Raw genomic sequence first — 14,655 nt, forward strand, 5'->3', positions numbered from 1 at the left:
TGTGTGTGTGTGTGCGCGCGCACACATTAATAAAAGTTTTTGCAGATGGTTGTTTCACTGGGTGCAATTAAGACTTTTTTTTTAGGGAAAACTCAAAAAACTTTCTGCTACAGACACTTGCACTTCTGTGGTTGACCACTAGATGTCATGAGTGCCTCGGGAGTCCTAAGGGTTGCCCAGGGCGGGTAGAAACTGAACATTGTAGGTTCTAGACCTTCGCATATTTCACTGTTTCCATATGACGGATGCCAGAAGAACCTGATACAGTGTGATATATAGAAGCACGGTATGACTGGAGTAATGAAATTTCAAAAATAAGCCTTTTTAAAGTAGGGTTGTAATGGTTCTGTTGGGGATCGTAAATGCTTCAGGTGCACTTGACACTACACTTTCGTTCCTGGCGTTTGGGTCGCTCTCTTTTTTATGGAAAGATGGATTGAACTTCAATTTAAGAATATTCGGTAATCCCTCTCAGGACGTACTGTAACAGCTGGTATTTTTGTGTTGCAGTAAATCGATTCCATACAACAGTCAGTAATAATCATGGCTGGATTCTGACAAATTCCAAAGCATTTTAAATAAGTTTAGCCAAAGAAAATAACATGATTACTACAGAAATTTAGCTCAGTTTGAAAGTTAAACCCAGCAACTCTGCTTCGTTCCACAGAATATTAACCATTTTCCTGGTTGGGATTTTATCAAACCATTTTTTTAAATTAATATACTTGTGTATGTTCTGAGAAGATAATTATCTTGTAGCATATATTTCTTAAATAATATAACTTTGGAAAAAACTTAACCTTGAGTGTTTATTGTGAAATAAAAGATGAGAAATACTGTGATAAAATCTTTTGTATATGGCATACGTGGAAAGCTGCAGCATCAACTCAGGAGGATATTTTGATGTGAAATGTAAGGTGGTTTTAGTATTAATAGGATGTTTGTTTTAAGCATAAATTGGCTTATATGTTGTATGTGGTTTATGAAATTGAAGCATCGTAAGTTCGTTAAGGCTTGAAGAAAGTTGTAGTTTGCATGGTATAGATTATATAGTATGTGTATTTCTGTAGTTAGGTAATCTGTACCGTACAAATTACGATTTATGGCATAAAGAGCTTAAATTACATACATACACACTATAATAAATACCTATCTACATACCTACGTATATGCCTTATGCCCTAATGGTAGAAATACGTGTGCATATACTTTACAAGTTATAACCGTTTTTCCCTTTTTTCTCAGCAGCAGAACAAAAGTTTACTAATTGAATGCGTTTTTTAAATTATGTATGGTCTGTTTTTTATTTTCTTTGCGTTTGAGTCGAGGAGCACTTTATGTAGTTGAATCTTAATCCTGATTGTTAGGATAACTTATGAAAGCAAAGCAGAGTTGCCTTTTAGAATTATTAGGGAAAACAGCGTCAGAGACGGGCACTAATGAAGCCTTGCTTTACCTTTTTCTGTCTTATTTTTAGCTTAGTGATTTATATTTTCACTTGGTAGTTAAAATAACTGCCTTCATATTTTTAATTAACACAGAGGATCTCTATGAATTTGTATGTGTATTTTAACTACGTCAACCTTTGTAATGTAAAACAAAACTCAAGACATTGCACCGGGTTGCCTGGTCCAAGATAGTCTATTTGATGGTGAATATTTTTATGCTAACGTTTACTTTGATAATTAAAAAGCTAATTTAGAAGGCTTTAATAGAATCTCATAGCTTGAATTTTTTCATGAGGAATTTGGCAAGCTCATTTTCTTTATTCTGTAATATGAATCAGCAATTTAAAGGCTTTAGGGATTGAAGTGAGCCAGTTTTTCAAATGTTTACAGTATCTGTTTTTCTTGTTAATATATGTTAAAATATGCTTTTAAATCACCGAACTTGCTTTATAGAGAACTGGGAAAAATGCATTAAAAAGTGAATTTAAACATGTTGTGTGGTTCTTCTGATTTCTGAAAAATGTAAATGCGGTGTATTTTCCGTTATTAGGCAGCCGTGGTCCAAATTTAAACCACATGGCGTCCTCCTAGGTGTAGGCCAATGTAAATTTTAATCTTGCTACTTTTATGTTTTCATTTTATAATCTCATTACCTGAATTAAAAAAAAACCAGTCGTAATAGTTAGCATTCATTGTTTGAAGGGTGTTCATTGGATTATCCAGCAGTTCTAAATTGTTGTTCTCTTCATTTGCATATAAGGCAATTAAGGCTTAATAAGATTAAATAACTTTTCCAAGATCACAGAGCTAGCAGGATTAGAGATTAAGCAAACACTAGAGCCCTTGCTTTTAGTTACTGTACAATAGTGCCTTTACTGCTTATTTTGGGATAAAAGTTACTTAAAAGAGTTATTTAAAAAATTGATATTTTCCAAGCTACATCAAAGCTGAGTTTTTACTAAAACAATTTATTTTCATATATTAGCTTGGATTGTTAGGTTTAGTGTAGATTATCAGCCGTCCTGTAAATCTATAATAATATCTTGCTTCAATTCTAGTATTCTTTCAAGGTTGTTTGTAATCTCGTTAGAGAACTTTGCAGTTGTCGTATTAGGATGAGTTACTTAAAAAAATTACAGTTAGTTATAAGTTGTTGACAATTTAGAGAATCTCTGCTCTACGTTTAGGAATACAGTTTTGAATTCTAACAGAAGGGAGGAATTTTAGAATGACGTTGGCTTACAAAAGCTTCCTTAAGTTCTCCATCTATGCAGTCAGTGGTTCTCAAACCAACTGTAAAAATCTTTAAGGAAACCTTGACACATTCACAAAGAACTTTCATGTTTTTAATTAGAAATCCCACGTCGAAATAAAAAACTCTCCCATTTCATATTTGTCTGTGGTCTGTAGAAGAAATTGTGAAGATTGTGATCTCCCTAAATAATGTGTTGGAATCAGCATTTTGAATTAGTTAGAGAAAGTTGCTATTTAGTAATCTTGCCTCTTCTATTTTTAATGTGTTCCTTTTCTTTGTAGAAACGGACTGCAGGAGACATAGATCTGGGTAGACAGCGTGGCTGCAGGCCTCAGGGTTGGCATCCCTGCCGCCTTTGAACGGAGCGTGTTGGCAGTTCAGGGCCCAGCTCAGCCTGCATCCTGCATCCCGCATCCTGCATCCCACATCCTGCATCATGCCCGCGCTGTCCGCAGGCTCGGGGAGCGACACAGGTATGGAGCCCGTGAGGGGCACTTTTCCTCCCATCCTTACAAATCATCCAGTTCACAGTGAAAACCAGCATTGCTTTAAGCGACTGCAGACAGGCTTGTCTTTCTGAAACCAAAGTGAGGGCCATCATGGCCTCAGGATAAACGTTACTGGAGGGCGAGGGCGGGACCGCTTTCTCGGGTACTGAGGGCTCCTGCTAATGCTCTTGTGCTGTTTTGCATTTTGGAATAATGCCGTACATTTACATTTCTTTTTTTAAAAATTAAGTATTTTAAAGATACAGAAAAGTGTGGAAAGTATCATGGTACTCATATTACCTGTCACTCTACTTTAGTCATAGCGATGAATTTTTTTGGCCGTAGTTGCTCAGACCTCTCATTTTTCCCCCCATTTTTCTATTTTCTTCTTTCTGTCCAGAGGTGAAAACTGTTCTGAAGTTGATATATGTCATTAAAGAACTCAATTAAAACAAGCACATTGTTATCAGTTGTAAGACTTAGTGATACTTAAAGCTTTACAAGAAAGGGAAAAAAACTCATGCATGTATGTATGTGTGAAATCCCCTCTTTCTGACCTGATTTAGAAGGTGGGATGGGGGTGGTCAGTGCCCCTTTGAAGCCCTTTCCTGGGGTTCCCCGGAATCAGCACTTTAGAAAAATGTAGATTCTTGGACCCTCCTCAGAATTATTAAAACAGAATGCGAGTGGGGTTGGGGAGCTGTAGCTTGCATTTTTAAGACCACTCAGAAGAGGGGGTGGCACAGAGTGTGGCTAAAGGGATGGGCTCTGTTGCACTGACCACACTGGGTTGGTCGCATTAACACCCTTCTGTAACCAGCTGAGATGTCTTGTCCTGGACAGCCACTGGCACCCTAGTTTTTAAAGAGCTGAATCACAAATGTGATTTTGTGTTGTGTTAGGTGACCTTGGCCTTGTCACGTGCACGATTTGCCCGTACCGTTCTTTGCTGTTTCAAGCAGAGCCGTACTTACTCTTTGGCAAGTTTTTTCTTGTCTTTATCCATCAAGAATGATGTTTTTCTACTGTGATTTACACTGAGGATTAGTTTTTCTTAGGAAGTGATTTTGATTTTTAAATTACGTAAAAATCTTTTTTTCTCAAGACATGAACTTGGAAGCAGCTCCTTTGGACAAAATTTTTGTTTTCTTTTCAGTTTTTATATAGGCCCACATTGTGTTCCACTATATAAAATGAATGATTTAAGTTTCTGTCGTGGTTTGGGAAATTATAGATAAAATTTATTTGAACCATAAATTTACTACAGTTTATGTAGTAAATAAGTTTTCTGCCTTGCCGTTCGCCAAAAAATGCCTTAGTTTAATTGAATGCAAAATATTGTTGATTACACCTAACATGGGGAATGATTAAAGCGGCAGTTTAGGCGTCAGTCGTGAAAAATACCATAGGCTATCTAGAACGGAAAAAGGACTGTAGGGCTTCCCTGGTGGCGCAGTGGTTGAGAGTCCGCCTGCCGATGCAGGGGACACGGGTTCGTGCCCCGGTCTGCGAAGATCCCACATGCTGCGGAGCGGTTGGGCCTGTGAGCCATGGCCGCTGAGCCTGCGCGTCCGGAGCCTGTGCTCCGCAACGGGAGAGGCCACAGCAGTGAGAGGCTCACGTACCGGGGGGGAAAAAAAAAAAGGACTCTAGCACGCCTAGCTGGCCCGCTTGGTGCAAATCTAAAATACTGGTGCGACTCACTCCCGGCTTTGCGATAGTTTTTGACCAGTGTGTCCCAATAAGGTTTGAGTTGGGCAGAGGAGATTGTTTTAAGAGTCACAGCATTCAGGGGGACCCCAGGGTGTGGGCACCCATCAGATGCCACGTTCCCTTGTCCTTCCTTGTAGACCAGATGCCATTGATCAGTCAAGGGTCATTGTTACTGGGTCATTGTTACTGGGTCATTGTTAAGGCTTAGCGATAGTCTCCAGGGGAACAGCGTTAGCATAGCTGAAGGGCGGTTCTCACGCAGTGGGAACGGGTACAACTCACAGTGGCCCCAGTGCACGCGTGGTGCTCACGTGGGGAAGTGCTTGCTGTGTCAACTTCCACCACTTCCTCGTCCTCTGAGAGCAAACGTTAGTTACACAAGTAATACATAAAACTACACAGATAAAAAAAGGAAAGAAACCCTTCCTACCCGCTCTTCTCCTTCCCCCAGTCTCCTTTTCTTTCTCAGTTTGATGAGTATCCTGCAAGAATTTTCTGTACGTTAAACACTTATGTGCCTTTGTAAGTAAATGTGTGTGTACATAAGTATATTGTTTTGTCCTTTTTCTTATTTTTAATCACAGATTCTGTCATACTCTATGGATTGTTCTGTGACTTTCTTTCTACACGAAGCAATGTCTCGAAGAGGTGTTTCTGTGATACGTGTGTGTGCATACATCTGTATATATAAACATAGATACTCCAGATTCTCTTCAACTAATGCATCGTTTTCCATTGTGTCACATTACATTGTGTAGTGAACCAGACTACCCTTAATGAAAGCCCTGGTTTTGTTCCTTTTGTAATATTTTAGGAGAAAAGATGTACACATTTAATGGATGTTGTCAAATTGTCCTCCAGAGGTGTTAAACCACTTAACAATCCACGGACAGTACCTTAAGAATCGTTTCCCCCATGTTCTTGGCAATATTCGATATTATGTCCTTATAATTTTTACCAATCTGATGGGCAAAATACGGTATCTTAAGTGTGAAATGTGCATTACTACCAACACTGAGCACATTTCCCTTTGTTTAATGGCCATCATTCCTCTGTGATTTGTTCTTATCCTTTTCCCATTCTATTGGTTTATCATTTTCTTATTTATTTGCAGTATTTATTTGTATTTTTTGTTGTTGGTTTTTGTGTGTGTGTGTGTGGTACGCGGGCCTCTCACTGCTGTGGCCTCTCCCGTTGCGGAGCACAGGCTCCGGACGCGCAGGCTCAGCGGCCATGGCTCACGGGCCCAGCTGCTCCGCGGCATGTGGGATCTTCGCGGACCGGGGCACGAACCCGTGTCCCCTGCATCGGCAGGCGGACTCTCAACCACTGCGCCACCAGGGAAGCCCTATTTATTTGTATTTTGTGTATTAACCCTTTGGGTCATTTTAGGTTGAACACCATTTCTTCTGGTCATTTGTCCTTTTTTTCTTCCTTAAATAGTATCATTTTAAAAATAGAAGTTGAAAACTTTTATATGGACAAATCAGTATTTTCTGTGTGGTGAATGCTTTTTTCCTTGTGCTTAAGAAGGTCTTTCCAACCTAAGGCAGGATTGAGAAGATAGTCTCTAAGATCTTCTTTTAATAATTAAAAAAATTTGGGGACTTCCCTGGCGGTCCAGTGGTTGAGACTCCGTGCTCCCAATGTAGAGGGCGCAGGTTCAATCCCTGATCGGGGAACTAAGATCCCGCATGCCGCATGGCATGGCCTAAAAATAATAATGATTTTAAAATTTTGATTTTACACATTTGGAATTTCAGTCCAACTAGTTTGCATGTGGAATGAGACAGTAATCAAATCTTAACATATTTCCCACGTGAAGAGCCAGTAGTCCCCAAATCACTCACTCAATAGCCCAGCCTTTTTACATAAATGTGTATTAGCCCCTGTCGTGTATACATATGTTCTGGGTTTTCTTTCTTAGCTATTATGATCTGGTGATCTTATTTAAAAAAATTTGTTTTTAAATTTTATTTTTAGAGTAATTTTAGATTTAGAGAACGATTATGAAGATAAGACAGAGAGTTCCAATATCCTTTTACTTGCTGCCCTGATTATTAACATCTTACCTTAGTTTGGTACATTCATTTCAATTAGAAAATCAATACTGATACATCATTATTAGCTAAAATCTATACTTTATTCAGATTTTCTTAGTTTCCGTTAATATCCTTTTTTGGGTCCAGGGTCTCACATTATTTAGTTGACCTCGTCTCATTAGGCTCCTCTCGGCTGTGCAGTTTCCTTAGACTTTCCTTGTGTTTGACGACCTTGACCGTTTCCGAGAGTAGTACTGGTCAGATATGTAGTGGAATTCCCTCTGTTGGAATTTGTCTGATGTAAAGTGCCACTGTCGTCATACTGTATATTAAGGGGACGTGCTGTCCACTTGGTTTATGACTGTTGATGCTGACTAAGTGGCTGATGTGATGTTCGCCCCACCTCCCCACTGGACAGTGACTCTGTCTGCCCACCCTGTCCCGCTGTGCTCTGGGGAAGGACGTCTGCGTGCCTCTCACATTCGAAGGGGGTGTGTCCTGCTCTCCTTCAGGGTGACGGATCCCTGTAACTTATTTGGAATACTTTCTCTCTTCTCTCCCGTTAATTTATTCAATCCTTTTTCATATCCGTGTGGACTCTTGGATGTTTATTGACACTTCGGGACATAATTCACTTCTAACTCACTTATTTTGTTGTTCAAATTGTCCCAGCTTTGGGGCCACTGGGAGCTTTTTCAGTTGGTTTCTTTGACGTATCCCTATCCACAGGGGCGTGTTTTAAACGCTTCCTTACTTTGGGCATGACGGGATGCTCCAGGTTAATCTTGCAGTGCCCCGTCTAGAATCAGCCATTTCTCAAAGGACCACCAGCTCCTTTTATTAGGGAATGGGATTAGAAACCAAGATCTGGATGGTAGGTTTGCACAGTGGTTTTTCTTTTAGGCCCTCTCATCTGGCAGAGCAAAGGAATACATGTGTGTGTACTGACCCGTGTATATATGCACATACATGAACATTTCTGTGTGCAATCGTCTGTAAGTATATTAAGCTGCATATGAGTTCTTACTGGTGTCTCCAGCTACAATCCATAGGAAATGGATCATTTTAGCCTCCTTCCCTTGTCTGTAAACTCCCGCTGGCTACCGCCACCCACCACGCGCCATCTGTGTACTGAATTATTCAGCCCAGTGTGCGTGTGTGGTAGTGTCCGAACTGTTACCTGTCCCTCCTTGGGACACAGCTTTTATCAACTAGAGTTGATCTTGTTTTCGTTCCTGTGATAGTACCGTTCTGTTTTTAATCTTATGGACTCGTTCTTTTCCCTGCATAGTACCTGTGTTAGTTTTACAAATTCATTAGGTCTGAATTTCACAAATATCATATAATGTGGAATATAATATATATACAGAAACGCATATAAAACTTTCATAGTACAGTTTTAAGAGTGATTATAATGCCAACGTCCATGTGGTCACCACCTGAGGAAAGAAACTGAACCCCTGAGAGCATGCCGTGCGCTTCCTCCACTCGCTGCCTCCCCAGCCGCCATGGCGACGGACAGCAAAGAAGATCCTGCCTCACAGTGTACACAGAACGTATGTTTTAAGCACCCCTAGGCACTTTGGTTTAATTTCGCCCGTTGTTGAGCTTTATAAATGGAATTTTACCACATGAACTTCTTTTAGGTTAGTGGTGACTATTTAGAATGAGGGAAAAAATAACAAATTACGAATTTTTAAAAGTGGATACATAAAATAAATATTACGGAATCCAGGGGAAAAGCATAATATTTTCGTGAACTGCCCGACATATCTCTATACTTGGTTTTCTTCTTTATTTTTTGGCTGTCTACTTTTTGATTGCCTCTTCCTATGACGGTGAGTTTTGCAATATTTACTTTAAGAGAAGAGAAAGGCGGTCCAGCCTGCAAAGGAGAAGTGCAGGATACTTGTGTAGACAGTACTCCTGACACTCAGTAGCTCTCACTCCAGGTGTGTGGGTTTCCCTGACACCGAGCGGTTCTCTGCAACACCAGCTGGGTGTCCCAGAGCTCGGTTCTGACACACGCTGGTGGTCGCGCAGACCTCACAGGCTCAGTCCCTGTAAGACGCCCCAACTTCAGATACCAGTTACAAGTAATAGGCCCCCGGTTGCCCACAGCTTCTGTCTAGCATGGCTGCAAAGTGAGGTCCCACAGCCACCTCCTTGCATTCTGTCCTTTGCTAGAACAGCTCACAGAACTAAGGGAAAGATGTAACTCATCCTTGTCAGGTTACTGTGTAATAAAAGACAGGATAAAGGATACAGATGAGGAGATGCGTAGGGTGGGGTCTGGAAGGGTCCAGAGATCAGGAGACTCTGTCCCTGTGGGAGTTGGGGACCGTCACCCACTGTGTGTAGAAGTGTTCACCAACACAGAAGCTCACTGAACGCCGCGGTACTGGGATTTCTATGGTGGCTTCATCCCATGGGCGTGAGCCATTTCTTCACTCCACATTCAGCCCCTTTCCTCCTCCAGGACGTGGGAAAGGCCCTGTCACTCCATATCTGTATCTGTTGTTCATGGTGGTCCATATGTAGTGGTAGCTCGTGGTAGCTTTAGTGTGCACTTCTGGGTTGTTCATGAGGCTGAGCACATGTTCACATTGGCCGTTTCGATGTTCTCTTCGTGAGGTACCGACTCACATCTTCTGCTTAGTTTTCAATTGCCTGGTCTTCTGTGTAGGGCATTTTTCTGTGTCCTGGATTCCGTCCTTCGTCAGCTTTGCGAGCTGACAGCCGTCTTCTCTTGTTCTGTGGCCTGCTTCTCATTCTCCTCGCCTCCTGCCCTGGTCCACGTGCAAGAGTCACACATTGCAGTGCAGCTCATCACCACGTCCTTTATGGTGAGTGATTTCTGTATTTTATTCATGAACTATTCCTCAGCCTGTGGTCAGGAACTTATTCGTTTTTCCTTTTACATTTTGATTTTAATACTCTAGGATAGATTTTTGTGTAAGGTGTGAAGTAGGCTACAGATTAACTTTTCCCACGTGGATGTCCAGCTGTCCCGCCGTGACGCTGTAAAGACTGTCCTTTCTCCCCTGCGGGCAGAGCTGCCATGTGGGACCTTGATTACAGTGTTGACTGTCATTGTGACTCAGCGTCCTTGTTTTTAGTTCTGGATCTCAAAAGGAGTTACTTCAGCATTTCTTCGTTGTCATGCTCGCTCTAGGTTTTTTTCATGTATGCCCTTTATTAGATTAAGGAAGTTTCCTTTTATTCTTAGTTTGCAGAAAACTTTTTAAAAATCACTAGCCATTGAATTTTGTCAAGTGCGTTTTATTTGTTCACTGTAATCATATGATTTGTTTCCTGTACATCTCAATATAGCAAATATCACTGATTTTTGAATGTTAAGCTAACTGGCATTTTAGGGATAAGCCCAATTTGCTCCTGATTTCTTATCCCTTTCATATAGCCTGCTGGATTTGGCTTGCTCACATTTTATCTACAGTTTTAATATCTGTGTCTATGAGTGATTGTAGCCTGTAATTTTCCTTTCTCATTCTCTCGTCAGATTTTCACAGTCACGTAGTGTGTTGGAAAGTCTTTACTCCTGTTCTCTTCTGTTCTTGTGTGTTCATTAGAATACTTCTTTTTATCATTTTAGATTTCCCCTTAATTATTTTGAAGTTATACACTCTCTTTCTCTATTTTTAATGGCTACCTTAGAAATTACAACATGCGTCCTTTATTATAAAATCCCCCATTAATCTGTACCTTTATTGTCATCCTGGGCAATCTAAAGACCTTACACTCTTACCCTGTATGCTTCCCTCCCCGTTTATATGCTATTGTGTCATGTATTTTGATTCTCTATTAAAAAACAAAACCCAAACCTTGAAGATGTCAGCTTCATAGCATCTTACAACTTGGCATTTTAATCCAAGATGACTTTTCATCTGGTCAATATAAAACTCTTTAGAATTTCCACTATTGAAGGTCTGCTGATGTCCAACTGTCTCTGTTGTCGTGTCGGACGTGCTTTCATTTGCCTTCATTTTGAAAGGTATTCTTACTAAGCATAGAATTCTAGGTTGGCATTATTATTTTTTCAGTGTACTAAGAACGAGAAGATGAAGAAACGATATCTTTAAAGTTGCTATTTAGGACTTCCCTGGTGGCGCAGTGGTTGAGAGTCCGCCTGCCGATGCAGGGGACACGGGTTCGTGCCCCGATCCGAGAAGATCCCACATGCCGTGGAGCGGCTGGGCCCATGAGCCATGGCCGCTGAGCCTACGCGTCCGGAGCCTGTGCTCCGCAACGGGAGAGGCCACAACAGTGAGAGGCCCGCATACCGCAAAAAAAAAAAAAAAAAAAAAAATTGCTATTTAGAAATCAGCTGTCAGACTCTCTGTTTTAAAGTAATCTATCTTTTTTCTCTAAGAGTTTTTTTTTCTATTCTTGCTGTGTGTCTAGGTAGAATTTCTTTTTTTTCTATTCTTTTAGAATTCTTTTGGCTTTTTGGATGTATGTGTTCATGTATTTCATGAATTCTGGAAAATTTTCGGTTGTTATCACTCAGATATTACCTGTACTCCATTCTTTCTCTCATTTCTCTTTCTGTGTGTCGGTTAAATATGTGTAAGGCTTTTTCTGTGTCCCTTATTTCTCATGTCACTCTTCTGGATTTACCTCTCTTGGCACTCTCATTCTTTTCTCTGAGTAACTCTCACCTGTCTTCCATTTTTAATCCTTCTTTCTGGAGCTGTATATGATCCCCTTTACATCCCTGCATTAAGTTTTTAATTAATTAAAAAGTTTTTAAAAAATAAGTTGTTTAGTTCTTGAAAATGTTGTTTGCACCATAGATCAGTTTTGTTAGGAAATCTGGCTAACCTTATTTCCAACATGAAAATCATGATGTTTTTATCTTTAAAGTGATCGATTCACGTTCTTGGAGATACTGAGTGTATCACTGAGATACACCACGAAAGGAAGCCATTTGAAATAACAAAAGACTTCATTAGCATTGTCTGTCATGAAGTGTTTTGTTCTCATCTTTCACTTCAAAGGCTAATATGATCATTTCCCCCCCTTGATTGTTTGTACATTTCATTGTTGACCTTGCTGCTCTTTTCTTCTGATAGTTCCCCAAAAGAAGTATATACCCTGTAGCTTTGAGCTGACCACGTTCATATTGTCACAGTTCCTTGCCTCAGCAAGTTGAGCTCATTAGGCATGTGGTTGATGGGTAGCTGTTAAGTGTGAACAAAAAGCAGTGTGTGAACCCACATTTGGGTACAAGTTTTTTTCTTTTTGGTAGTAGTGTACTTCTTAGAGCATAGAGCTTGTGCTCCCTTTAAACTGAATCAGTACACTTATTTCCATCCTCGTCTCTGCTCACAAACTGTTGATGAACTAAGTGAAGAAGTTTCTCTCCAGGTAGTACGGGTTTTTCAGTGTTTAACAGAAAAATCACTACGTGGCATTTCTCCCAGTGGCTCACAGGTGGAGACTGTGTCTCAGCTTCTGTCCTGCTGGTGGTTTCCTCCAAAGGGTACAGTCAGCATGTGCCAACACGCCTCCATGATGGCAATGGCTCTCCCACAGTGCGCACCTCTGCTGCTACAGAGAGTCCCACAGAGTCATCTCATGGAGGAATTTCGCCAGTAATTTTCATTCATTGCATAATATTTGTCTTTCATTCTGAGGCTCATTTTATAATCTTTATGGCAATAGTGTGACCTCTGTTTTAGCTGTAAGGAATGCAGTATTTAGTGATGTCTGTATAGTTTTGGGTTTTTTTTTCACTTTTAAGTTTTTTTAAATTGAGGTAAAATGTATATAATATAAAATTTGCCATATTAACCATTTTAAATGTACAGTTTAGTGGCATTAATTACATTCAAAATGTTGTGCACACATCACCACTGTCTATTTTCAAAACATTTTCATCACCCCAAACAGAAACTCTGTATCCGTTTAGCAGTAACTCCACTTGCCCCCGACTGCCAGCTTTTGACAGTCACCGTTCCACTTTCTGTCTCTCGATTTTGCCTATTTCAGGTATTTCCTATAAGTGGAGTCATGTAATATTTGTCCTTTTGTGACTGACTTACGCTACTTAACATAATGTTTACAAGGCACATCCATGTTCTGATCCATGTATCAGAACTACATTCCCTTTTATGGTTGAAGCATATTCTTTTGTATGTACACACTGAATTTTGTTTATCCGTTTTTCTGCTGGTGGACACTTGAGTTGTTTCTACCTTTTGACCGTTGTGAATAATGCTGCAATGTCAGTTGTTGTTCAGGTATCTGTTGGAACCCCTGATTTCAGTTCTTTTAGGTGTGTGCCTAGGAACACAGTTTCCTGCTCGGATTCTGTGTTTAGCTCTCTGAGGAACCACCAGACTGTTTTCTAGTCTGCACCGTTTTATATTTTCACCAGCAGTGTATGAGAGTTTATATCCTCACCCATACTTGTTATTTTATGTAGTTTTAAAATTATAGTCATCCTAGCAGGGGTGAAGTGGTAGCTCATGGTGGTTTTTGTGTGCATTTTCCTAATGACCGATGATGTCGAGCATCTTTTCAGGGCTTGTTGGCCATGACCAGTTGACCCTTGAGTGACACAGGTCAGTTTTCTCTTACATTGCTTATGCTTTTGTATATTATATCCCCATGTCTCTTTATAACTGGAAATTTGTACCTTTTTGCTCCCTTCACTCATTTTGCCCGCCCTCCACCCCCACCTCTGGCAATCACCAGTCTGTTCTCTGTACCTGTGAGCTGCTTCTTGTTGTTGCTGTGTTTAGATTCCACATATAAGTGAGATCATACGGTATTTGTCTTTCTCTGTCTGACATTTCACTTAGCATAATACCCTCAAGGTCCATCCGTATTGTCACAAATGGCAAGATTTCATTCTTTTTTTAATGGCTGAATAATATGCCATTGTGTGTGTGTGTGTGTGTGTGTGTGTGTGACATTTTATCTATTCATCTGTCGATGGACGTTTAGGTTGTTTCCATATCTTGGCTATTGTAAATAATACTGTAATGAACGTTGGGGTGCATATATCTTTTTGAGTTAGTGGTTTTTGTTTGCCTTGGGTAAATACCTAGAAGTGGAAATGCTGGATCATATGGTAATTCTATTTTTAATTTTTTTGAAGAACCTCCTTACTGTTCTCCATAGCGGCTGCACCAATTTACAATCCTACCAACAGTGCATGAGGGTTCCCGTTTCTCCACATCCTTACCAGAACTTGTTATTTCTTATCTTTTTGATAGTAGCCATTCTAACAAGTGTGAGGTGGTATCTCATTGTGGCTTTGCTTTGCAGTTCTCTAGTAATTAGCAGTGTTGAACATCTTTTCACGTGCCTGTTGGCCCTCTGTATGTCTTCTTTGGAAAAATGTCTATTCAGATAATCTGCCTTCTTTTTAACCCCTTATGATATATATAATTTGCAAATATTTTTATTTTATCGGTTGCCTTTTGATTTTGTTGATGGTTTCCTTTGCTGTGCAAAAGCTTCTTAGTTTTATGTAGTCCTGCTTGTTTATTTTTGCTTTTGTTGCCTTTGATTCTGGTGTCAAATCCAAATAATCATTGCCAAGACCAGTGTCAAAGGAGTTTCCTGCCTATGCTTTCTTCTAGGAGTTTTATGGTTTCAGGTCTTACATTCACATCTTTAATCCATTTTGAGTTAATTTTTTGTGTAAGGTAGTGGTCTAGTTTCTTTTTTTTTGGCCT

The 14,655-nt window shown here is 40.1% G+C and overlaps 1 protein-coding gene across 5 annotated transcripts in view; it reads left to right on the forward strand.

Moving 5' to 3' along the window:
- The window catches only part of MPP7 (MAGUK p55 scaffold protein 7), a 253,485-nt gene that overhangs the window by 48,118 nt on the left and 190,712 nt on the right, over positions 1-14,655 (forward strand). For all 5 annotated transcript variants that reach the window (XM_060163543.1, XM_060163535.1, XM_060163558.1 and 2 more), the window contains one exon: positions 2,985-3,176. In XM_060163543.1, coding sequence (XP_060019526.1) covers positions 3,140-3,176 — 37 coding nt within the window. In that variant the 5' untranslated portion in view covers positions 2,985-3,139. The remainder of the gene's footprint in view (positions 1-2,984; positions 3,177-14,655) is intronic.

This window comes from Lagenorhynchus albirostris, chromosome 1 (assembly GCF_949774975.1).
Source record: "Lagenorhynchus albirostris chromosome 1, mLagAlb1.1, whole genome shotgun sequence".
NCBI classification, from domain to species: domain Eukaryota; kingdom Metazoa; phylum Chordata; class Mammalia; order Artiodactyla; family Delphinidae; genus Lagenorhynchus; species Lagenorhynchus albirostris.